The sequence below is a fragment of the Rhinoraja longicauda genome, chromosome 20, assembly GCF_053455715.1.
Source record: "Rhinoraja longicauda isolate Sanriku21f chromosome 20, sRhiLon1.1, whole genome shotgun sequence".
In the NCBI taxonomy this organism is placed as follows: Eukaryota; Metazoa; Chordata; class Chondrichthyes; order Rajiformes; family Arhynchobatidae; genus Rhinoraja; species Rhinoraja longicauda.
The window spans coordinates 28,284,818-28,311,782 of NC_135972.1; the positions used below are offsets into that span (position 1 = coordinate 28,284,818).

At 42.2% G+C, this 26,965-nt stretch overlaps 1 protein-coding gene across 3 annotated transcripts in view; it reads right to left on the minus strand.

The window, feature by feature from the left end:
• Positions 1-26,965, minus strand: part of tmem117 (transmembrane protein 117) — a 247,047-nt gene that overhangs the window by 110,307 nt on the left and 109,775 nt on the right. For all 3 annotated transcript variants that reach the window (XM_078417298.1, XM_078417299.1, XM_078417300.1), the window contains exon 4: positions 8,463-8,562. In XM_078417298.1, coding sequence (XP_078273424.1) covers positions 8,463-8,562 — 100 coding nt within the window. The remainder of the gene's footprint in view (positions 1-8,462; positions 8,563-26,965) is intronic.

Below are 26,965 nucleotides of genomic sequence, written 5' to 3' on the forward strand. Positions count from 1 at the left end.
AGATTAAAACCTACCTTACCTATAAATACCTATTGAACTATTTTATTCATGATTTCTTTCTATACAGCCTAATGGAAGCATTTCTTGTCCCAATTGCCTCCTCAACTGAGGGCACCAGGTGAGGACAGCAGAATTAATTCTCTGAGTGATTCAGACTGCTTTTTATAGCAATCTACCACTTTCGTGGCCACAATAGATATTATCTATTTTCCCAGATTTATTTAACCACCTAATTTAAGTTTGCCAGCTGCTTCCAGATCTTATCTCCAGTTCAATAAATCAGTTCTCTGGATAATGACTCAACAATTTAATCATTATCCTGCAATACCCTGTAATCCAGCCTAATCTTTAATTCTGTTTAATTAATCTTGGTAATATAATCTTTGCTAATATTCCTGTTTCTATTGTAATTTTATTAAATATTTTAATCATTATGAATCACGTTTTATTATTAAAATTTAAGTGTTTAAAATTCAAGCCAACTCCAGGATTCTGCAAAATCGGCCTGTTGTCATTGAGTTAATTTTTGCACATGATTCTGGATAAAATTGGAGGAACAGCACCTCGTATTTCGCTTGGGCAGCTTACAGCGCAGCGGTATGAACATTGACTTCTCTAACTTTAGATAGCTCCTCTGTCCCTCTCTTTCCCTCCCCCTTCCCAGTTCTCCCACTGTCTTCCTGTCTCCACCTATATCCTTTCTTTGTCCCGCCCCCCCCAGACATCAATCTGAAGAAGGGTCTCGACCCGAAATGTCACCCATTCCTTCTCCCCTGAGATGCTGCCTGACCTGCTTAGTTACTCCAGCATTTTGTGATATCCTGGATAAAATAATCATGCTTTTCACCGAGGTCACAATTTTTTTTTGTGAGTACCCCCCTATTCAAAGAAAAAGGCTTCCTGAAACCTACTTGGCTACTACCTAGAAACGTTGGTACACCCTTTATTCGGTGCTTTGTTCTCCAGAGATGTTCTCTGACCAGCTGAGTTCCTCTAGCCCTTAGTGGGGGTTTTGTATCAACTTATTGCTCCACAATGCTCCAAAAGGAGGATTTAATTGGGAACGACAGGTTTGATCTGTCTGAAAAAGAGTCACACTGAGAAACAACCATTCACAGTTGCACAGGGAAGTTAAAGGCACAGGTAAAGCTGTCCCCTTAGTAACAAATCCAAATGTAGCAGATACTGGAAATTTAAAGTAAACATAGTAAGTATTAGATATACTCATCAGGTCAGGTAACATCTGTGGAGAGAGAAACAGAATTAATGCTGACCAACCTGAAATGTAAACTCTGTTTTTTCTCTTCGCAGTTGCTTGATCTTCTATTTCTAGCATTTTTAATTTACATTCACTGTGGAAATCTGGTGAATTACAACAAAAGTGCAAATTTTAATGATCAGATCAAAACTCACTTCTTTGGGGGTCTGATGAATTACAACAAAAGTCCAAATTTCAATGTTCAGATAAGAACTCACTTGTAATAATTATTTCAAAAAAGTGAATAAGTTTGTGCAACTTCCAGATCTTCAAGACACTGTAATGCTTTGCCGCCTATTTATTATTTGTGAATTGCAGAGACTGCTTAAATATATATTGGATGATTAGCTTCGATGATGTTGGCTGACAGATGAACTTTGACCGAGAGATGAACATTAGCCACATATTCGGCTAGATTCTTTTCTTCAGACAAATAACTGTGATATTTTATCTTATTGAAACAGACTGCCTGGGCCTGAGAGTAGGGTTTCATCCTAAAAAACACAGTACTCTTAATAAAACTGCTTTCTTTAAGTATGATGTTTATGTTACATGTTCAGGTCTTTGAGTATAGATTGATCGCGCAACCTTGTAACTGAGGCATGTGTGCAATTATCTGATCTAAACCAACAACTAGAGATCAGTTAAAAAGCATATAAATTCTATTTATACAGCTGATTTTTTTTTTTAAAGATGGGATTGCTGTGATTGAATCTTAGAACCTTTCATCTGTAATTAATCAATTTTACAAAGCTTGTTACCAACCACAATCACTCAAAAGCAAAAAAGGATCCATTGCCAAAGGTTAAATCATACAATGAGTGTAAAAATTAATGAAAATATGATGCAAGTCACTAATCTTCAAATTTCATTAGAATGAATTGTGATAATACAGCACTGGTATATCTGAATTAGCATTGTCTGCACTTAAAACAAAATTTAAAAAATTTAAGTTCTGCAGCTTTAACCAATTATTTGATTTGAACAAAATCTTTACTTATCTTGAAATAACAATGATTTTCCCAATTACTGAAATAATTGCAAATAGCTATGAATTTATTTTAACTCACAAAATGGGAGAAATAAACCAATAAAATGAATTTCTAAAGATTCTGTGATTGTTTGATTAAATGATGGGGCAAAAATGTAAAGTTCTCTATTTTTTTAATAACAGTTAAGGTTAATCAGGTTTATAATATTCAATTCAGGCTGTGAGATATCCAAACCTTTCTGGCAATGGGGGCCAACAGACAAATCGGCTCACAGATAGATCTTGAAAACATATCCAACCAGGCTGCTCCTCAATTTGATTCCTATTGTCCTGAACTCTATATACAAGATACAAAGAATGTATGAGCCAAGTATGTAAGAACAAGAGAGTTGTGAATCTGTGGAATTCTCTGCCTCAGAAGGCAGTGGAGGCCAATTCTCTGAATGCATTCAAGGGGGAGCTAGATAGAGCTCTTAAGGATAGCGGAGTCAGGGGGTATGGGGAGAAGGCATGAATGGGGTACTGATTGAGAATGATCAGCCATGATCACATTGAATGGCGGTGCTGGCTCGAAGGGCCGAATGGCCTCCTCCTGCACCTATTGTCTATTGTCAATTGTAACATACAATGAATTTGATTTGCCATACAGTAATATCAAAACAGCAGCAAGACACACAACTACATTAAAATTAACATAAACATCCACCACAGCGCACTGTGATGGAAGGCAATTCTTCCCTCCTTTTCCCCCACAGTCAGGGCGATCGAAGCTCCCGCAGCCGGCGATCGAAGCTCCCATGTCTGGGCGAACCTAGCTCCTGTGATCGGGGCGGTTGAAACTCCTGCAGTTAGAGCTCCCGAAGTCGGTCCCTAACCAAGCTCCATGATGTTAAGTATGCAGGCTCCCGTGGTTAGAGCTCCTGAAGTCGATTCCTGACAAAGGGATCGCAAGCTCCACGATGTTAAGTCCATAGGCTCCCGCGGTTGGAGCTCCCAAAAGTCGATCCCCAGCAAAGGGACTGCCAGCTCCACGATGTTAGGCAGCAGTGCGATATGATACGGAAAAAGTCGCATCTCCGTCGAGGAAAGAGATTTAAAAAGTTTCCCCCACCCTACCCCTAAATAATACAAAATTAAGGATACACTAAAACAAACATTTAACAACAAGCTAAAAACAACAAAAGAAGAAAAGGACGAGACAGACTGTTGGCGAGGCTGCCATCGTGCGGCACCACCCGGTGATACATTGGTGTGCGGAGCAAACAAATCAAAGAATCTCCTCGTGGGTCTGCTCTTACATTTAGCAAATTCCACCATCTGTAGTTTCATAGATTTACAGTGAAGGTCACTTGACTAAGTTTTGATCATTGCTATTCCCTACAAAGTATCAAACAGATGAGCAAAGAAATTCAACCTTGATCACTGGTACTATGCCTGAGCTGAGCCTGGACAACTGCTTGTACTGAATTTATTGCTAAGATAACTATTGCTTTATGTTACTACCACTAGTCATTGGCAAAGGCCCCCTTTGTACAGGTGCTGACAATATGAACCTCTGAATGTCTCCAACATTATGTTTATGTAACAACCAGGATACATCGATCTAACATACAAATTCTAATTTAAATTAATGCTATTCATTTTCAATTTTAACTCCCTTTAGTAAAAGTGCATTATAGACAATAGACAATAGGTGCAGGAGTAGGTCATTCGACCCTTCGAGCCAGCACCACCATTCAATGTCATCATGGCTGATCATTCTCAATCAGTACCCCGTTCCTGTCTTCTCCCCATACCCCCTGACTCCGCTATCCTTAAGAGCTCTATCTAGCTCTCTCTTGAATGCATTCAGAGAATTCGCTTCCATTGCCTTCTGAGGCATAGAATTCCACAGATTTACAACTCTCTGACTGAAAAGGTTTTTTCTCATCCCCATTCTAAATGGCCTACCCCTTATTCTTAAACTGTGGCCCCTGGTTCTAAACTCCCCCAACATTGGGAACATGTTTCCTGCCTCTAACGTGTCCAACCCCTTAATAATCTTATATGTTTCGATAAGATCCCCTCTCATCCTTCTAAATTCCAGTGTATACAAGCCTAGTCGCTCCAGTCTTTCAACATACAGCAGTCCTGCCATTCCGGGAATTAACCGAGTAAACCTACGCTGCACGCCCTCAATGGCAAGAATTCTATAGATCCAAATAAAAGCAAAAGCATATTCAGTTTTTTTTTGTGTTCATGCATCAAAGGCATTATTTTTCCCATTGACAATGCAATGCAAAGTTCATAAGATGGCTTTGACAAGATCCAGAATCGTACAATGTCAGACAAAATATTGTCATTCTCTCACTGTGACTGCAGATCTACATAACTTTAGCATAGACCTATTTCACAATGGATATTGTTCAGCAGATATGTTAACCTTTCTCTATAAGACATAGGAGTAGAATTCGGCCATTCAATCTTGGCTGATCTACATTTCCCTCTCACCCCCATTCTCTTGCCTTCTCCCTTTAACCTTTAACCTCCTTAATAATCAGGAATCTATAAATTGCTTTTTTTTTCAATTAACACTATCCTACACACATTAGGGACCATTTACATTTATACCAAGCCAATTAACCTACAAACCTGTATGTCTTTGCAGTGTGGGAGAAAAGTCATGCAGGTCAAGGAGAGAACTTACAAACTCCATACAGACAGTACATGGAGTCAGGATGGAACCTGGGTCTCCGGCGCTGTGAGCAGGGGCAGATATGCCCTTTTATTCAGAAGCTGTGTCATCTGGTTCTAGATTCTTCCATTATTGGAAACATCTTTTCTACATCCACTCTATCTAGGCCTTTCATTTTCTGGTAGGTTTCTATGGGGTCCCCCCTCATCCTTTTAAACTCCGAGTACAGGCCCCGAGCCTTCAAACACTCCACATACGTTAACCCAATCATCCCTGGGATCATTCTCATAAACCTCCCCTGGACCCTCTCGAATGCCAGCACATCCCTCCTCAGATCTGGGGCCCAAAACTTCTCACAATATTTTAAATGCAGTCTAAACAATGCCTGATAAATTCTCAGCATAACATCCTTGATTTTATATTCTAGTCCCCTTGAAATGAATGCTAACATTGCACTTGCCTTCCTTTCCGCCAACTCAACCTACAAAATATCCTTTCGGGAATCTTGCTCCAGCACTCCCAAGTCCCTTTGCACATCCAATGCCTTTATTCCTTGTTCCAAAGTGCATGACCGCACACTTTGCTACACTGTATCCCATTTGCCACTTCTTTGCCCACTCTCCCACCCTGTCCAAGTCCTTCTACAGCCTGCTTCCTCAACACTACCTGCCACTGCACCTATCTTTATATCATCCACAAACTTGGCCACAAAGCTACCAATCCCTTCATCCTTTTTTTTAATTATCAAAAAATACTTTATTCAAAGAAGTAAATATATACAAAACATATTCCTTCCAAAACTCCATCCGACATTCTCGGAGGCTATACATACATTCAATACAGATATTCAATATACCAATTACACAAAATTACCCCCCCACCCTTGCCACTCATGTGGCCCACTGGCGTAGAATCCCTTCCCTTATTTTGAGGGGCGTCTCCACTACACCCTGCCCCCCCATGTCCAGCAGCGGAAGGACCCTAGACTGTGGTCCTCCCCCACAGAGCCTTGGCGTTGGCTGCACCCAGCTTCAGTGCGTCCCTCAGCTCATACTCCTGCAGCCTGCAGTGGGCCAGTCGGCAACATTCCCTGACGGACATCTCGCTCCGCTCGGAGGTCAACAAAGCTCAGGCAGACCAAAGAGCGTTTTTCACTGAGTTGATGACCTTCCAGCAGCACTCGATGTCAGTCTCTGAATGCGTCCCTGGGAACTGTCCGTAAATCACAGTCCTCTGTGACGGAGCTGTTCAGAATAAATCGTGACAAGGACCCTTGCAAACCTTTCCAGACTCTCTTTGCAAATCCACACTCTGCGAAGAGGTGGGCAACCGTCTCCTCTCCAGAGCAGCCATCCTGAGGGCAGCGTGCGCTGATGGTGATGTTCCGGTGGTGCAGGAAGGATCTGACTGGGAGGGCTCCCCTCACCGCCAGCCAAGCCAGGTCTTGGTGCTTGTTGGTGAGTTCTGACGATGAGGCATTTCGCCAGACAAGCTGGGCGGTCTGCTCTGGAAACCACGCCACAGGATCCATGGAGTCATTTCCATGCAGTGCCTGCAGGACGTTCCATGCTGACCACTGCCCGATGCACTTGTGGGCAAAGGTGTTGGAAGAACTTTCCACAAACGACAGATGTTGCGGCAATGTCCAGCTGACTGGCACATTGCGTGGCAACTGCGCCAGGCCCATCCTTCGCAACACCGGGGACAGGTAAAACCTCAGCAGGTAGTGACACTTGGTGCCCACGTGCCTTGGCCTGTTGCAGCCACACACGAAGGTGGCCATCAGGGCAAGGGTGACGTTGGGCACGCTTTTACCCCCGTTGTCTGCCAACTTGTGCATTGTGACCCGTCGCACCCGGTCCATCCTCGACCTCCAGATGAAGCGGAAGACGGCCCTGTGACATAGGAGGGCGGGTCAGGCCACACTTGCACCAAGTGCTGCAGCCCCAAGAGCACCTCACACATGATGACCCCGTGATGGAGAGGGAGCGCTGCTTCCACAGCTCCAGTTTCTTCCCCACCCTGGCTATCCACTCCAGCCAATTCCTGTCACACGCCTCAGCTTCCCTGAACCAGATCCCCAGCACCTTCAAGAAGTCCGGCTTGATGGTGAAGGGGATGGAAGATCAGTCGGGCCAGCTGCCAAAGAGCATGGCCTCGCTCTTCCTGCGGTTTCCCCTGGCTCCCGTGGCCAACTCAAACAGGTCGCAGACGCATCCATATCATTAAGATATAATGTGAAGAGTAGCGGACCCAACACCGACCTCTGTGGACCACCACTAGTCATTGGCAAAGGCCCTCTTTGTACAGGTGCTGGCAATAAGGACCTCTGAATGTCTCCAACATTATGTTTCTTTTATTCTGCTCCGATAACTTTTATCATTTGGTTCAATGCTTTCCTTCAATAACTAATTAAGTAGAAAAGGTTCAAGATAGCTAGAACAATTTATTTGATATGTTAATATATGTAGATCGGCAGGTGGCAGTGAATGATTTTAATCATTTTATTGATAAACCATCAATGGAAATGGATAGAAAAAGCAGCAAGCATTCAATCTTAAACCCACCTCTTGAGTTGTGAGATCTGCCAACTATCCATTTATATTAAGGAAATTGCTCTAACATTAAAGGCATATGTCACAGTCCTCGATACTCAACTCTCGTTGTGACAGGAGATCTGAACTCCATGAATGACATGAGATTTGCATCATAACACTTTGATCGTCGACAATAAGATGAATTTGACCAATGCACATAATTGATCAGATTTGAATTCCAATATATCCTCTCTTGAAAATATATGGTTTGCTCATACAATAAATTTATTGTTTGAAGCAAAGTGCAAATTCAGTATCTTGTTGGATCTTGACCCATAAATAAAATTAACACAAGAGTTTTAGCACAAACGTCTTAACTTGACAACATGATACTCTGTGCCCCATTATAAGATAGCATCTCACATTTTCATCAGCAGTCAATATAATACAAGAAAGATCAATAGATACAACCTAGCTGGAAAATCCATCTATTGAGCGCAATAGGGCACATATTTTTGCTAATAGAAAATGCAGTTCTTTTGGATAGCATCTTTCTGCCATGAATTTAAGTTGCTGGGGAAAAGTAATAATTTTGGTGATGGTGATAAAATGAAAACCATTACCGTCAAGACTAATGTATTCTCTTGCAGTCAGAATTTCTACCACGTGCAGTATGTGAATAAGACCTTTAGTTCGAGCGACATTTGTATGGAGTAATAAAGTTGTTTGTGTCATGCTTTTTTCATGCGATAGATTTGATACATTTTTGCTAATGGGAGTTTTACTATTCCATCTCATTTTATATGAACATAAAAGCATAAGTCACATATTCAGCAAATGTAAAGAATGATGAACATTCAAATATGTTATCCTGCTGCTGAAACTCGGTAAGCCATATAAGTAGGTAGGTAATGTCTCTGTCTACATTATGACACATTTGCTATAACATGGCAAGTTGAATCACATACTGTAGTTATACAATATAAGAAAGGTTATTCTTACCATCCAGGCAGTGACAAAATCTCCCATCCAGGTTCCAACTGCTGCTAACTTCATGAAGGTTTCATTTCTTATACCCATGTATTCATTAATGATGAAGGGACTGTGGAACATAAATATGTTATTAGTAAAAGTTAAAACAGTTCCTCATCACAGGACACTGGAACAGAGACACATCAGCTTGAGAAAGTGGTGGGGATGTGGCAGTGGAGTGTGCGCTCACAGCCAAAGAATTATTAAGCACGTCACGCACACTTTTACATACATGCCCCAGCAAAAGCGGTCACATTTTTAGTTGTATGGAATGTCGGATTGCTAGAAGAACATGTAAATCACTCTCAGTCAACAGTTTATTTTCTAATTAGGCCTGGCGGTTTAATTACTAATAATTCAAAATCAGCAAATCAGCACTTTTATACATTTCTGACAACTTTATTTTATTTTTGTTTTCATTTTTAAACACATTTATCCATTGGTCTTCTCATTCTAGCGCCAATAGAAAAGTTACTAATCCCTGGAATTTCACCAAGATTCAATGCAAACAAAAACATGTCAGTACATAAAGAACAAACCAAATTACATTTCCAAAGCACCTTTCACTACTTCAGAATGTCCCAAAAGCCTTTACTGTCATTCTAGATTTGAAATGTAATAACTAATTTACATGTCAGAATGATTTCTAATATATGATCACTACAAACATAATAATTCAATCCACATGTGTTTGAGGATGGTAGAAAACAAGATTAGCACATGCAAGATAGGGCATGAATCAAAACATTAACAATGTAAGCATGGAAGATGTCCTTTCCATGGGTCTTGAGATATCATGTGAAGAAGTCTGCAATGAAGTCTGCATTGAAGAAACAGAAATATGATAGAACAAAATTTTCAACCACCTTAAACATCTTAGTTTACACTGTTTTAACATTATGTTTCAACAAAACCTTAAATTAATTTGTGGAGTAACGTATGTGTAATGTGAAAAGTCTACAGTGAAACCCAATGGTATTAGTGTCTATTGTTAGTGCTAAAAATCAAAAATAATCACAGTGTTCATACAGATGATAAAGTATTCAGAATAACATATTGAGGATTAGAGAAACACATGAGGACTATTGTAGCAGGGGAAAGATTCATAGAAAATCTATTAGATTAATACATACTTTAAAAAAAGTTATAAGGATAAGCTGAGAGGTGAGACATTTACTCAGAAAAGGGCAAATATTGGGGCAATTTAATTGATTTAATTTTATAATATTTAAAACACTACAGTGTTCATAGAGATGCATTACTGTAATTACTAGGTTAGAAAGCTGAATAACAAAACATAATTACATTGCAAGATTATTTCCAACTGTATTTCAGGTGCGAATTTTTCTGTGCTAATGTTTCTGTTACTTTTCCAGCCAATATTGATAACTTTGAAGAATATTCATGATGTCCCAACCTACAATCATAGACAGAAACTATAATGAAAGTCATGTGTATTAGAATTCACTGCTGGCACAATTTACCATAAAATAATGCCATTATACTTTTTATGCATTTAGCATACCATGTTCATGACTATGGCTTCACATGGGAAAAACAGTAGGAAGCAAAAGGTTCCCGGAAAACCTAGAATTGCTATATTTTTTAAACAACCTAGTTATCAGTCAACAATACAATTCTGGCTTCTCCACCTTGAGAGGATGTTGCCAAGTAAGCAGAGAAAAAGATTCAAGGATATGCTTGAAGCTTCCTCGAAGAAGCACAATGCTGGCTCCTGGGAACTTCTGTCCCATGGCCGCTGTAAATGAAGAAGACGTTTTTGGGATGGTAATGAGAACCTCACAACAGACATTGACACAGAAGCCCTGTTAAGCTATTGAAGGAGCACACTGTTCACAAGCAACCTACCCACTCTCCCCTTCATCTGTACCCTGCCATAACTGTGAAAGAATCTGCAGTTCCCTCATGGGGCTCATTAGCCATGAATTCCCTTACAAAATCAGAATGGAAGAAAGATATTTTTGACCCAGATTTACTGACTAAGAGAAGATTTTCCTCTGAACATCTTCGGCATTGTGACTGGCACTTTCAACATTGGATCATTATTAGAGAATGAATGGTCAAGTTTATATCATTTGTAATTTTCTGAAAGGAGTGATGATTCAACATGACATCTGCATGGTTAAGATCAGTTACATATATATATGTTCATATAATGTTAACATACCAGTATTAAAGCGATGATTATCAATGCTGAAATAAATATTAGCCCACACTATCTATGAGTAGTGGACACTTGCATCTGTAACGTTTAAGGGATTAAGGCCTATTAAAGTATCCCGGCCTGGTCGAATCCATTTCCTGTGGGATCAGTCAGAGATTCGAATCGAGCCCTTCTTGATCCCTCTCCAAGGCACCAGATTCTTCTGTGCTTATCAGTTCCAATGATACAATGTAATTACCTTATACTTCTGTTAAAATTGCAGTAACTAAATAATAAATGAAAAGCATGTTTTCCCATCAGAGCTATCAGTTTGCTGTAATAATATTTCATTCTCACTGATGAAAGGAACTGATGTTCCCATAGCTGTCTGCCCATCTGTGAAAATATTTCCTTATCTGCTCATTTGCCAAGGATCTGACCTTCCTAAACCATAAATCAGATACAGCACAAGCTCTTTGTTAAACCATTTACTCAGTCGGAGCTGCTTCCATTTTGTGGTTGCAAGATTTAACTCTCCATGATATTATTATTCTTACATTAATTGAGCAATCAAATATAATTGAGACGAGCAATTTACATTCCCAACTTGACACTTTCCCTTAAAGTTGGAATCCTTATGCACACCCTTTCCAAATGTGAAACCCTCCCGAGATCTCATTGACCTCATGTGTGATTGCCCTTGATATCTGTGGAATGATTTGGTTAATGTTCACCCCCACTGAAGGCAATTCACCATTTCCTTATACCAGGGGAGCAATGCTTTCTATCCTTTCCTTATGCTCCAATTTGTACACTCTGCAAGTAGACGTATGCATCGAGACTGCTGTTGATCTTTCTAAATGCCTATTAAGGGAACTGGTTTCACAGTTGTGCAATTGTTGGAGCTCATTCCAGTTTAAAGAGAAAGTGAAAGTAGTAAATATACCATTTTCTTTGAATGCATTAAAAAAAAGTTGCTAACTTTCACTAATTGCATTGATATGTTTTGTGTGAAAATAAAAGGGTTTAGTAGTTACATAATGTTCAACAATGATGTGGAAAAAATTAACAATTGCTATGCAGCTGACAATTTACCGTCTCGAGTATGGGCTATAAAACAATCACTATTGATGCATGAAACAATATGTAGGATAACTCAGCTTGACTTGGAAAGAAAGCCTACAATGGCTCAAGCTTTGTTGCCCAAGGGAGCTTTGTTTTATCAAAATAATAATAATAATAATAATGTATTACATTTATATAGCGCTTTTCATACACTCAAAGACGCTTTACAGGGATTTAAAGAACATAGGGAAGTGAATAAATAGATAAATAAGTAAACGAACAGAGAAAGGAGACAGAAGGTGAGGTGACCTTCAGTGGTTGAAGGCAGTACTGAACAGGTGAGACTTCAGTGATGTTTTGAATGTGGTGAGTGAGGAGGAGTCTCTGACGGTTTGGGGTAGTGAGTTCCATAGGGTGGGAGCAGCGATGGAGAAAGCCCTGTCCCCCCAGGATCTGAGTTTGGTCCGGATGGGGGGGGATAGGAGATTGGCAGCAGCAGAGCGGAGGGTGCAGGTGGGAGTGTGCCTGTGGAGGAGGTCAGTCAGGTAGGATGGGGCCAGGTTATGGAGGGCTTTGTAGGTCATGAGGAGGATTTTGTACTGGATTCTCTGGGGGATGGGGAGCCAGTGGAGTTTGTATAGGACGGGGGTGATATGGTCACGGATCGGGGTGTGGGTGAGTAGACGGGCAGCGGAGTTTTGAATGTATTGAAGTTTACTGATGATTTTTGAGGGTGCGCCATAGAGGAGGCTGTTGCAGTAGTCCAGACGGGAGGTGATGAAGGCGTGGATGAGGGTTTCTGCAGCTGTGGAGGAGAGGGATGGACGGAGACGGGCAATGTTTTTGAGGTGGAAGCAGGCTGTCTTTGTGATGTGTTTGATGTGTTTGTCGAAGGAGAGGGTTTGATCAAAGATGATTCCAAGATTCCGGATGTGAGGGGAGGTGGATACTGGGAGACCATCAATATTGAGGATGAAGTTTTGGGTGGATTTGGTGAGCGTTTTTGGACCAATGATGATGATTTCAGATTTGTTGCAGTTGAGTTTGAGGAAATTTGATTGAAGCCAAGATTTTATTTCAGTGATGCATTTTGTCAGTGTAGAGTGTGTGGTGGTGGAGATTGACTTGGTGGAGATGAGGAGCTGGATATCATCGGCGAAGCAGTGGAAGTTGAGACCATGACGGCGGATTAATTGACCAAGGGGGAACAGGTAGAGGATGAAGAGGAGGGGGCCAAGGACTGAGCCTTGGGGGACACCTTGGGGGAGGGGAGCGGTGTAAGTCATTAAAATAAGTCATTTTAAATCTCATCCCTCTTTCTTTTCTGCTGCCAGCCATTAGCTTTTTGTTCCAGAATGAATCTAATGAATGTGTTTGAATATTAAGAGGCACAAAGAGAATGGGCTGCTTCCTATGTGATTGGAAGGAATATCTTAATACAAATGTTTCTGATTTGGGCATCATTTTTATAATACTACAAATGGTATTAGAATATGTTATTAAACAACTCAGTACGAGGTCTCACAGCAACCATAAAATATCAATAGATTGTTAAATGTTAATTTTGTAATGTGGCTTTCAGTAATGGAATTGTGAGATATGCAATGACTGATCTCTTCCACTATCTTGAAATGGTCATCTTGATGAGAATAGGGATTTATATTGGCATTAACTCAGCTAGAAGTGCAGCGACTTGGACTCAATCCAGCCTTTAAAATGATCCGATGGGAGTTGTCCTTTCCATGTAATTATGATCAATAATTCTTATGACCCAGATGCGCATCTCAAACTGCAGCAAAGATGTGCCTGAACTACAAAGCAGAAAGATATATTTCTTATTGCAGAAGCATTAGATAACAAATGCCAAGAAAATAAATCATATTATTGAAAAGTGAAGGTTCTGATACAAATCTACGTACAAAAAAAACACACATCAAAACAAAAATCATTATTCTTTTTATTCAGGGCTTCAGCTAATTACAATGTAGTTGTTAAGAAGAAAGAACAATTCTTAGAAACCAACAAAGTTCATTATACAAAGCACTTACTTTCTATCTAAGATAAGTACCATTCAGGCAATCAATGTGAATGCAACTCTGGAGGCTATCCACATCAGTTAATTGTGACATCAGGTACTGAGTTCAATCTGCTAGGATATGAACTGCATTTCTGGTACAGGAGCAGGGAACTGAAAGTATTCCTCAAAACTAGAACAACAGCAACAATGATGTCTTCCCCCCCAAATTCATCCAAATCTATTCAGAAAACTAATGTGAGTGTGCTACAAGATGAAAGGGTCACTGAAAATAATGCTGGTCCTAAGGTAGTGATGTAGGTAAATAATACAAGAGGAATCATTTGATGCAGGTATTGCAACACAATCACTCAACCAGTTTTTTCCAATCAGTATTGTTTCTATACAAATGCTTAAAACACCAAGACTATTTCCAGTAGATTTCCAGTATGCGCAAGATTTTTCTTTGTTCAAGATGCTCAAACAATTTCCCTTGTAATGCTCTAACAAAGTATCGTGTAAAACAAGTGAGAGAGAGCATAAGCCCACTCATTCAGAAAATATACTGTATTATAGGCATGCTTGATGAGCAATTAAATGGCATTTTTAAGAAATGTGATGCTAAAAATGAGCAGCATAGAAAGAGAAACATATTGCAGCATGCACAAAGTGTGAGTGAAAGAATTGTTTCTGCCCAGGGAGAAAAACCATTATCCAAAATGTAGCAAAGTAGTACATTATTGTTTTTGTGTTCTACTGCTAGCTTCTCAAATTTTTGATATTAAAATTGCAGCATTATTAACAGTCCACAAAGGAACACAACAGATGAAGAATAATGGCAATCTTTGACTAAAAGGACAACTAATAGAGATGGTCAAGCCTAATTATAGGAGAGAATAAGGAACATTTCTAATTGTGAATGCAAGGAATCAAAATTGGTGGCCATCCACAGAACCCTACAAAGTATTGTGATCCTTGTACGCTAAATATTAAAATAGAGATTAATTCATTGTTATGATACCCAAGATTTACAGAGCCTTGTAGAGGATATATGGATATTAAAACTGGGTTGAATTACAGGAAAAGTTTGACATAATTGCCAACATTACTGGAAAAGATTGACATGTTTCAATGTCAGCATTTCAGTCAGTACATGGAAGAACACTCATGTATGTTATTTTACAAAAGCCCTTGGTCATATTATGGATAAACTGAGGAGTACTGATAACAATGTAGTTGAGGCAGGTGGTGTTGGCATTACTAGAATGCCTGAGTGTAGAGAGCACTGTTAGCATAGCTAGAAAAAGAAACAACCTTTACTACCTAGACATTGCACAAAAGATTAATAAATACAGACTGACAGCAGGAAACATATTACTAACATCTTTCTCTCTCTAGAACATTTCATTTCTAATTTAAAAATGAAATCATCACGTATAGGACAATTTAAGCTTCATTGACCTGGAAGAATGATTTGGTTTTCAATTTTTATTTTATTAAATTGCACACTCTCCTGCAGCAGTGCTGATTGACTCTTTACATTGTTATCAGTAACTGGGCTTTCACCTGCGTCCACCCTGTGCTTCAGACAAGGAAAAACATCAATGATCTTTCAGCCCTTTTTCCAGATGAGAACATGTGTAGAAGGTAACTTTAATTTTTAAAGGCTGCATTACCCGTGAAGTGGGTGTTTCCCAGGCACACTCAAAGAGTAGCGGGAAGCCAAAGGATTGGGAAACTTTCAAAGGACAACAGAAGGTAACAAAAGGGCAATACGGGCTGAAAAGATGAAGTACGAGGGTAAGCTGGCCAAGAATATTAAGAAGGATAGTAAAAGCTTCTTTAGGTACGTTAAGAGAAAAAGATTAGTAAAGACAAATGTGGGTCCCTTGAAGGCAGAAACAGGTGAAATTATTATGGGTAACAAGGAAATGGCAGAAGAGTTGAACAGGTACTTCGGTTCTATCTTCACTAAGCAATCTCCCAGATGTACTAGAGGATGGAGGATCTAGGGAGACAGAGGAACTAAAAGAAATTTGCATTAGGCGAGAAATAGTATTGGGTAGACTGATGGGACTGAAGGCTGATAAATCCCCAGGGCCTGATGATCTACATCCCAGGGTACTCAAGAAGGTGGTTCAAGAAATTGCGGATGCATTGGTGATAATTTTCCAATGTTCTACAGATTCAGGATCAGTTCCTGTGGATTGGAGGATAGCTAATGTTATCCCACTTTTCAAGAAAGGAGCGAGAGAGAAAATGGGGAATTATAGACCAGTTAGCCTGACATCGGTGGTGGGGAAGATACTGGAGTCAATTATTAAAGAGGTAATAACGGCGCATTTGTATAGCAGTGAAAGGATTGCTCCAAGTCAGCATGGATTTATGAAGGGGAAATGCTGCTTGACTAATCTTCTGGAATTTTTTGAGGATGTAACAAGTAAAATGGATGAGTGGATGCAGTGTATGCAGTGTTTCTGGGGTTTCAGAAAGCCTTTGATAAGGTCCCACACAGGAGATCGGTGGGCAAAATTAGAGTACATGGTATTGGGGGTAGGATATTGACATGGATAGTGAATTGGTTGGCAAACAGGAAGCAAAGAGTAGGAATAAACAGGTCCTTTTCAGAATGGCAGGCAGTGGCGAGTGGCGTGCCGCAAGGCTCAGTGCTGGGGCCGCAACTATTTACAATATATATTAATGATTTGGACGATGGAATTAGAAGTAACACGAGCAGGTTTGCAGAAGGCGCAAAGCTGGGTGGCAGTGTGAACTGCAAAGAGGATGTTAGGAAGTTGCAGGGTGACTTGGACAGGTTGAGTGAGTGGGCAGATGTATGGCAGATGAAGTATAATGTAGATAAATGTGAGGTTATCCACTTTGGCAGCAAAAACAAGGAGGCAGATTATTATCTCAATGGTGTCAGATTAGGTAAAGGGGAAGTGCAACGACACCTGAGTGTCCTTGTACACCAGTCACTGAAAGTAAGCATGCAGGTACAGCAGGCAGTGATGAAAGCTAATGGCATGTTGACCTTCATAACAAGAGGATTTGAGTATAGGCGTAAAGAGGTCCTTCTGCAGATGTATAGGGCCCTGGTGAGACCACATCTGGAGTATTGTGTGCACTTTTGGTCTCCTAATTTGAGGAAGGACATCCTTGCTATTGAGGCAGTGCAGCGCAGGTTCACGAGGTTAAATCCCCAGGATGGCGCGACTGTCATATGAGGAAAGATGGGAAAGAATGAGCTTGTATTCAATGGACTTTAGAAGGATGAGAGGGGATCTTATAAAGACATAAAATTATGAAAGGACTGGACAAGTTAGAAAAGGCTAGAAAAGCAGGAAAAATGTTCCCAATGTTGGGGAAGTCCAGAACCAGGGGTCACAGACTAAGAATAAAGGGGAAGCCATTTAAAACTGAGGTGAGAAAAAACTTTTTCACCCAGAGAGTTGTGAATTTGTGGAATTCTCTGCCACAGAAGGCAGTGGAGGCCAATTCACTGGATGAATTTAAAAGAGAGTTAGATAGAGCTCTAGGGGCTAGTGGAATCAAGGGATATGGAGAGAAGGCAGGCACAGGTTACTGATTGATCAGCGATGATCACAATTACTGGCGGTGCTGGCTCGAAGGGCCAAATGGCCTCCTCCTGCATCTATTTTCTATGTTTCTATGTTTCTATTTCCTAAGCTGAAGTTAACCAGTTTTATCATAGTAAAACATTCTGAGGTACTGCAAAGGAAAGTCATCAAAAAAATTGGATTCAAGTGGTGTATCCAATACAAAGCTGTGGCGCTGCATCTGCGACTAGCCTGCAGTCTGTCTGTCTCTCTTCCTTCTTTGTCTTATTGTTAATATTAGATGTATGTAATAGTCTATTTTTAGTTGTGTATTATGTGGGGGGTGGTGGGGGAAACTTTTTTAATCAATTTCTTCAACTGAGATGCGGCTTTTTTTCCGTGTCGTATCTCTGTTCGCGCTGCGGCCTAACATCGAGGAGCAGGCGACTTCCAGCTGGGATTGACCTTGAGGGCTCCGGTCATAGAGCCTGTGGACTCGTGGAGCTGGCTGACTTTCGGAGGCTGTGGTGGCGCTGCGATTCCAGCTGTGACTCAACTTTCAGAGGCTTCAACATGCCAACTTTCCCAACTTGCCCATGCCAACTAATATGCCCCATGTACACCAGGCCCAAATGCCTCTATTTGGCTCATATCCCTCTCAATCTATCCTATCCATACACCCATCCAAATGTTTTTTTAAACGTTGTGATTGTACCTGCCTAAACTACCTCATCTGGCAGCTCAATCCACATTCCTACCATCCTTTGTGTAAAAAAGGTTTCTCCTCAGGTTCCTATTAAATCCCCCCCACCTTCACCTTAATCTACGTCTTCTGGTTCTTGATTTCCCTACTCTGGGTAAAAGTGTGCATTTACCCTATCTATTCCTCTCATGATCTCATACACCTCTGTAAGATCACCCCTCATCCTCTTGAGCTCTAAAGAATAAAGTCCTAGCCTGCTCAACCTCTCCCTAGAGCTCAGGCCCTCAAATCATGGCAAAGTCCTTGTAAAGCCTCTGCACCCTTTCCAGCATAACATCTTTCCTATAACAGGGTGACCAAAACTGAACACAATAATTTAAAGTGGCCACAACAATGTCTTGTACAACTGCAACATGACCTCCTTTTTATACTCAATACTCTGACTGAAGAAGGTCAATGTGCTGAGAGCTGTCTTGACCACTGTATCCACCTGTGATGCCACTTTCAAGGAACTATATGCTTGCTCTCCTAGATCCCTCTTTTCTACAACACACCTCAGAGCCCTGCCATTCACTGTGTGCATCCTGCCCTGGTTAGACCTCCCAAAATGCAATGCCTCACACGTCTCTGTATTAAATTCCATCAACCTGTCCCACCTTTCCAACCAATTAAGATCCTGGTGCAAATATTTGACAACCATGTTCACTATGGACAATACTACCCATTTTTGTGCCGTTTGCAAACTTGCTAATCATGGCTTGTACGTTCACATCCAAATCATTGATATAGATGACAAAGAACAATGGGCCCAGTACTGAACCCTGAGGCACACGACTAATCAGAGGCCTCCAGGAGTGTGCAGATTTAAGAGGATTATTCGATCCTGTCTGCAGGGATAGAAAGTACAGCGCCATGGAGCTATTTAATGCAAGTACGATGTTCTTTTATAATAATCAGGGCAATAGTGGATTGGGAAGCAATGTACACCAAATGTACACAGAGTATAAATAGAAGAGGGAGGAAGTATGGTATGGGGGGTAGAGGATATAAGGTCAGAAGTTCATCACAGGGCAATGTAATTTAAATACCAGTTCATTAACATTCAAATAAGTTAATACACCATGAAACATTTGCCATTATCAGATGCAAAACTTGTAGCATTAAAAGCAGTTAATTTCACGTTCTTCATTTTCATAGTTATCCATTAAAAATTATCTTATAGCTCTTCGATCTAATCCATAACCAGATGAAACAATCAAGAAAAGTTATTGATGTTTCTGCAACTTTCAGATAAAAAGCTACTCTGCCACCAGACAGTTTAGAATTATATAAATATTGGTTGATTGACTGTATGGTCCAACTAAGACTGGAACCTATCATAATGCAAACTATGATAGTCATTAAAATCACAGCTGCTTTTCCAGGAACTTACAAATCAGTTTATAGATCTAAGATTTTAGAATGAATTACAATAGAAATGATTGAGTTTATTAGTAAATCAAATTGAAGAAATACACCACAAATCATTTATGAAAATTATTAATATGTACATCGTTAGAGTTAGATAGAGCTCTGGGGGCGACTGGAATCAAGGGATATGGGGAGAAGTTGGGCACAGGTTACTGATTGTGGATGATCAGCCATGATCACAATGAATGGCGGTGCTGGCTCGAAGGGCCAAATTACCTCCTCCTGCACCTATTTTCTATGTTTCTATGCCCCAAATCTACAATTATGAATAGTGCCAAAATATTAACTGTTTATTTCTTGGTGAAATTGAATCCATTGTTTTTCAAGCATCCTTTGCTCAGAATATCCCCTATCGTCTGCTCTTGCCCATACACATGGATCTCATATCCAAAGCATCACTAAGACTACCTGCTTCTACCTCTGTGACATCGCCTGATTTGGCCTGGTTTCACAGTTCACTTGATGACAAAACCTTCAAGTACGCTTTTGCTACTTCTTGGCTCAAATATTTACATGCACGTTGATTGACCTCCCACATCCTACTTTCCATAAACTTGAGGTCCCTCAGTATTCGAATACCCAAGTCCAAACTCGGCCCAGGTCCTGCCATCCATTAGCTCTGTGGTTGATGACTAACACTCTGGACGCCTGGCAGACTGTGGCAAGGTCTCGGGAGGCACAATAAAGAGGCCTCACTCCAAAACACACAGACAGCCAGCGAAGCTGTGAACCAGACTTTCCTGGCTGTAAAAGCTGTAATTGATTTCTAATCGTTTTTAAATGATTTTTACATTTAGTGTCATTTAAAAGCAATTAGATTTGAAGTAAATAATTACAAGGATTAAAATCTACCAAATATGTTAAAAATAATAATGCACTGACTGAAAACATACAAAAATGTGTAAATGAATAAAAACATTAAAGCAAAGCAAAACAATCTTTAAAAAGTAACTGGCCTCCTCTTCACCCTCAAATCATTTGCCTTATAATCATCAGTGAAATTAAAGGAGGCTTGAAGTGATTCAGCAGAATAATGAACCTTGGCAGAACTGGTCTCCGATGTCGGACCAGTGGCAAAGCCAAATGATAGATTCAATTATCAAGTCTGTCAGTAAGTCGAAGGCTGTCAGAAGAAGTCTTAAAGGCTAGTACTGTGGCGGTGCCCGGGGATTAGGCCACTCCCTGGGTCATCCCCCTCGGCACTGAGTGGACAGGGCTGGGGAGGGGTCTGGAGCTACGGGGTTTGCTTGAAGGGGCTGGAGTGAACTCGTGCGGGAAACTGAAGAGAGTGAATGGACCCGACCGCTCCTCAACATGCACTACCCGGCCCTGCCGGTCAGCCGCCTCTGGACCCTGCCGGACCCCACCCCGTGGACCCTGCCGACCGCACCGCTCTCCACGCTGTGGCGTTGAAGCTGCCTCCCCTTTGGACCGACGACCCTGATTTCTGGTTTGACGAGGCCGAGGCGCAGTTTACACTGCGGGGCGTGACAGCCGACGCCACCAAGTTTTATGTTATCGGTGCCCTCGACCAGGCCACCGCGCGACGGGTCCGACCTTTCCTCCGCGCCCCCCCGGCGGGTAATAAGTATGAGGGCCTCAAGGCCTTCCTCCTGCAGAAGTTCAGCCTCAGCGAGGCCGAGCGGGCGACCCAGATCCTCCGGATGACTGGCCTGGGTGACCGCCGCCCGTCGGTACTGCTGGGCGATATGTTGGCCCTGATGGACGACCACGAGCACTGCTTTTTATTTAAACATTCTTACCTGCTGCAGCTGCCGTCCGATCTCCGCCAGCAGCTCACCAACGACCCGTTCACCGACATGCAGGCGGTGGGCTAGCGCACCGATGAACTTTGGATGGCCCGTCAGCTGGCCCTTGACACGCTGGAAGTTCCTCCGACGACCCGCAGGTAGGGGTCTCAATCGCACGCATCTCCACCGCTCCTCAACGACCATCGCAGTGGGATCCGGCAGTGACAGTACACCCGGCCGGCAGCACGTCTTCTCTGCACAGCCTGCCGGCAGTTCCTCCACACTCCACCCGAGGTCGCTGGTGGTCGGATCGGCCTGCACAGCCGCCCGTTTCCACAGACGCCAGCAGAGGGGGCTGGTGCTACTTTCACCGGCGCTGGGGCCCTTCTCCCGTCAATGTCGGCAGCCCTGTTCGTTCCCGGGAAACGCAGGGGCCGGCCGTCAGTGATTGCTTCGGCGGCCTGCCAGATTCATCGTATGTTTGCGTGGGATCGCCACACCGGGGCCCGTTTCCTTGTGGACACAGGGACTGAGGTGAGCTTTCTTCCCCCTTCGAATGCTGACCTCCGTTGTGGTAAACACGGCCCCCTCCTCGCCGCGGCAAACGGGACTCCAATCCGCTCGTATGGGGTGCCACTCGACATTACGTCCGACCGGGGGCCGCAATTCAGCTCCGAACTGTGGTCAGCCATGGCTCACCTACTGGGGGTTAACCTGTACCGCACCACTGCGTACCATCCGCAGGCAAACGGCCAGGTGGAGTGCTTCCACCGCCAGCTCAAGGCCGCCCTGAAGGCCCGGCTCGTTGACCCGGACTGGGTCGACGCATTGCCGTGGGTTTTACTGGGCGTCCGCACTGCGCCCAAAGAGGACTTGGCCACCTCCTCGGCTGAATTGGTGTACGGGGCCCCGCTGACAGTGCCCGGTGAGTTTACTCCATCAGCCCAGGGTCAGGCGGAACAACCGTCAGCTGCCCTGCAACGCCTTCGGAGACGGTGGGCAAGCTGGCACCGGTGCCGACGTCTCGGTCGCATGTCCCTTCTGCTCTGCAGGACTGTCCGTTTGTTTTCCTGCGCCGTGATGCACACCGGACGCCCCTTCAGCGTCCGTATGAAGGACCATTCAAGGTGCTCGAGCGTGGCTCTGCCACCTTTGTTTTGGACATGGGGGGTCGTCCTGAGACAGTCTCTATTTCGCGGCTGAAGCCGGCACACGTGGACATTAGCCAGCCGGTCCTACTGGCACGGCCTCGCCCTCGGGGTCGTCCTGCGTTCCGGCCCTTACCCCCAGCGTCCCCACGGTTGTCTTCCCCTGGCGGAGTGGTTCCGGTTCCTGCGACCGCCGTGGTGCGCACACGGGCTGGTCGTCTCACACGTCCCCCTGTCCGTTTCGTGCCTCCGGTTCTTGGGGGGGGGGGGGTCCTGTGGCGGTGCCTGGGGATTAGGCCACTCCCTGGGTCATCCCCCTCGGCACTGAGTGGACAGGGCTGGGGAGGGGTCTGGAGCTACGGGGTTTGCTTGAAGGGGCTGGAGTGAACTCATGCGGGAAACTGAAGAGAGTGAATGTTCTGATGCTACATTAAAATTACTGTTAATCCTTACCTGGCGTCTTGCCTGATTCCTGCTGCGTCCAGACCCACTACAGTACAACATTTAAAAGACATTTGGACAGGTACACGAAGGATATGGGCCAAATGGAGGCCAATGGAACTTGCTCAGGAAGACTCCTTGATCACCATGTACTAGTTGTGCTGAATGGCCTGTTCCAGCTGTACAACTGTTAAACCACTTACAATACAGTGCAGCTTGCAAAAATGGACAAAGCAAAATGACATTGCATCTCATCCAATACACACAGCCATGGATGAGAATTCTGTTACTGTATAGCATACAGAAGAGCATTCTCAAATTGGTAGGTTTACAGCAAAATATTGGCATAATGTTTTTTTAATTGCCATTTTGTCTACCTGTTTCAATTCAGGTGCACTTTTTTTTAATTTGTCCTGCAATTTAAGTAGGGTCTTACTTACTTATGTACTACATTATTATCTCATTCCTCTCCTTTAAGATGTTCCTGAAAAGGAACCCTAATCAGAGCAATCGATCAACTTTCCTAATATCTCCTGACACAAGCACTTGGTCTTGACGTAATGCTATTAAGATAGTCCATTAGTGGATGTTTTTAATTGTGTGGGCATTGCTACACCTGAAACTGGTACTATTTCCTAAAAACCAAAAATTAGGTTGAGGTTTAGCTTTATTATTGTCACCTGTACCAAGGTACAGTTAAAAGCTTTGTTTTACATGCTATCCAATCAGATCAAATAAAACTATACATAAATACAAATAAGCCAAACTCATACGTACAATAGGTAGTGTAAAGGGGAAGATACAGAGTGCAGAATATAGCTCTCAGTATTGTAGCGCATCAGTTCAATAGACAAAGTCCAATGTTTGCAACTGGGTTGAGGTGAATTGGACAGTACCCTAGCTGATGAAATGACAATTAAGAAGCCGGATAACAGAGGGGAGGAAGCTGTTCCTGACTCTGGTGGTGAGCGCTTTCAACCTTCTGTATCTTCTGTCCCTCCATGTTGCTTTTCCCAAAGAGCATCACTGCACAGATAAATGGCTTCCTCATGTATAATTATATACATGTGGTCACAGATTCATGCGGTCGCATACACTACATACAAATCTATATGTGCAAACCCAGAAAATACAAAAGTAAACCAGCATTCAAAACATTGAACAGTTTGACATCTAAATGCAACAACCCGATCAACAATGAGACAAGGACAGACAGCAATGATTTGGGGAAAGTTCCCCTGGATCTGTTTTCTAGTAATATTAACAGATAGGTCAGAAGAATACATGGTATGTTCACCAGCCCGGTGAGCAATGTTACATTAACCATTGGGCATTTGTTAGCTGCACATTGTTGTGGGAGCTGTCATGCTCTCCGCCTCTTGACAAATGTAAAATCATAGGCATGAACCTGGCCTCTAGCTGCCTGTGCAGTGCAGCGGCACCTGTACGATCACTCCTGGCACATTTTTCAGGGAGGGGGGAGGATTTACAGAAAGATAAACATTTTTTAAATTATTCTTTGGTTTCACTTAGAGGCTGATGGAAAGATAATTTATAAATTAACTTGAAATTTGATTCAACAAATTACACTGAGCAATCATATTTAAAGAACTTAATTGAACCTTGGTTAAACAATGATGCACCTTAATTATTACATATATTGAACCTGCTATAAAGTCACATTAAACATTGCAAAGAATTCAGGAATCTTATGCACATATAAAATATGTCAGTGGGTATTTTCAGAATGCTAATGTTACAACTGAAGACTGATGCATCTTTGATGAAATTATCTCAGAATCCAGCTTCGAGGAGCCAAATATAGTTCATCAAGAGGTGCATAATCAAAGCAAACTGCAAAGCTGTGCCTCATTTGTGTTGCAGTTTTAATGAACCATTTGCACTACCTTCGGTGTGTTTTGAATATGAACTTTGTCTCCCTGCTGAAAATGTGAGCTGTTTCCACATCCATTATCTCCCTAGGAGCCTGTCAATATGACTCCTAGAGAGCATCAGATGAAGATTCATCTTGGAGGGTACCAGCTGGTGGCAGGATGAATACCTGAACAAGGTCTCTTTGTTTTATACAGTTTAGCTGTCATTGACAGATACATGACAGTTAGGAGGTAATTGTTTTAACTGTTAAGCCTAGTTTACAATTTTATGGGTTGCCAGCACTAGACTTTTCAAAAAAATCCAAGACACAAAACTGACCCACAATGGCTTAGCAGTGTTAATAGCTGTCTCAGAGGAATTCTGTTCCTTCATCCCTCCCTCTCTGCCATCTCCTCAACCCTAACCCTCCCCCACCCTTATTGACAGCTGGTATTCTTCCATTAATCACTTCATTATTCGTTTCTGCAGTGCTCCACTTATTAAGAAGAAGCAGATTATTCAGCTGGTGATGTACATTGATGCATGGAGTTCAAAGGTGGAGGTCAAGTGTTTGCTGCTTTTCTGGCATCTCATCACGTGATCCTTTCTCTTAAATATCACTCACCTTAATCCTCCGGAGCACAGTGCCAGCATTTCTGCAAAAATGACATTCAGGTTCTGAGTTCCTCTTAAATCATTTTATGTATCCTCAGAGAGATGAGCACCTGGCATGCATCTCCACTTTACATTTTGCTTTTAATGTGTTGTGACATTTAGTATAGATAATTTCCAGCAATTTCAGACATGAATATAAAATAGCTTTGCAGTATTCCAATAGTCATTTATAATTATTGTAATATTTGGTTTGTTTTCAGTCTATACTTTACACTCAGTAGTATTAAGTGAGAGTGCTAAATTAAACCAAAGTCCATTTTACATATTTTGGTAAATCAGTGGAATATGAATGAGAAAAAATACACGCCTCAAAAAAATTGTTATGGTTTACAATATGAAGTTATCTTTCTGTTTCAAGATAAAATAGCCCAGGATATTATTGCTGCCACACAATGCTGTAAGAAAAGCTTGCTCAGAGTTCAAGAACCTGGGAAGAATGGCCAAATTCTCGGTGTGTGAAATCTGCACTAAATGCTATGTTAGTGTCACCAGTCTTCCTCAACTTCATTTTGAGATTTAAATAATTTGCAACAAAGGAAAGTATTTGTACAGTAGCATTAAGTGAATAACAAAGCAGCAAAAAATGCACTTAACCTTGTCTTCTGGAAATAGTATTAATTAAGCTCAAAAGAAATGAGGCAATGGGCAAATGAATTTTTGCAGAGTTACATAACACATGCATGTGAGGAAATATTCATCACTTGCCACTGAGTAAGAGCTATCAAAAGCACTCGCGACTCAACTGTGTCCTGGACAAAGAGGTTTATTTGAATGAAGTCTTTGCTGTTTCTGTATCCTTCTCCACGGCAGGAACTTACCAAGGTTAGTTCAACGGTACCTTGATGACCCAGAAGGGGCACAGATGGAGATAGATGGAGTCATAGAGTCACACAGTGTGGTAACAGGCCCTTCGGCCCAACTTGCCCACACTGACCAACATGTCCCATTTTTGACGAGTCCCACCTGCCTGTGTTTGGCCCATATCGCTTTAAACCAGTCCTATCCATGTACCTGTCTAATTGTTTCTTAGACGCTGCAATAGTCCCTCCCGCAACTACCTCTGGCAGCTCGTTAGTGTGAAAAAGTTACCCCTCAGATTCCTAATAACTCTTTTCCCCTTCACCTTAAACCTATATCCTCTGGTTCTCGATTCCCCTACTCTGGGCAAGGGACACTGTGCGTCTACCCGATCTATTCCTCTGATGATTTTATATACCTCTGTAAGCTCATCCCTTATCCTCCTGCGCTCCAAGGAATAGAGTCCCAGCCTGCTCAACCTCTCTCTATAGTTCAGCCCCTCGAATCCTGGCAACATCCTTGTATATCTTTGTACCCTTTCTAGCTTGACATCCTATAACATGGTGCCCAGAACGGAACATAATACTCTAAATGTGGCCTCACCAATGTCGTATACAACTGCAACATGACCTACCAACTTCTATACTCAAAACTCCGACAGATGAAGACCAACGTGACAAAATACTTTTTGACCATCCTATACACCTGTGACGCCACCTTCAAGGAACTATGTACCTGCACTCCTAGATCCGTCTGCTCCACAACACTCCCCAGACCCCTACCATTCACTGTGTAGGTCCTGCCCATGT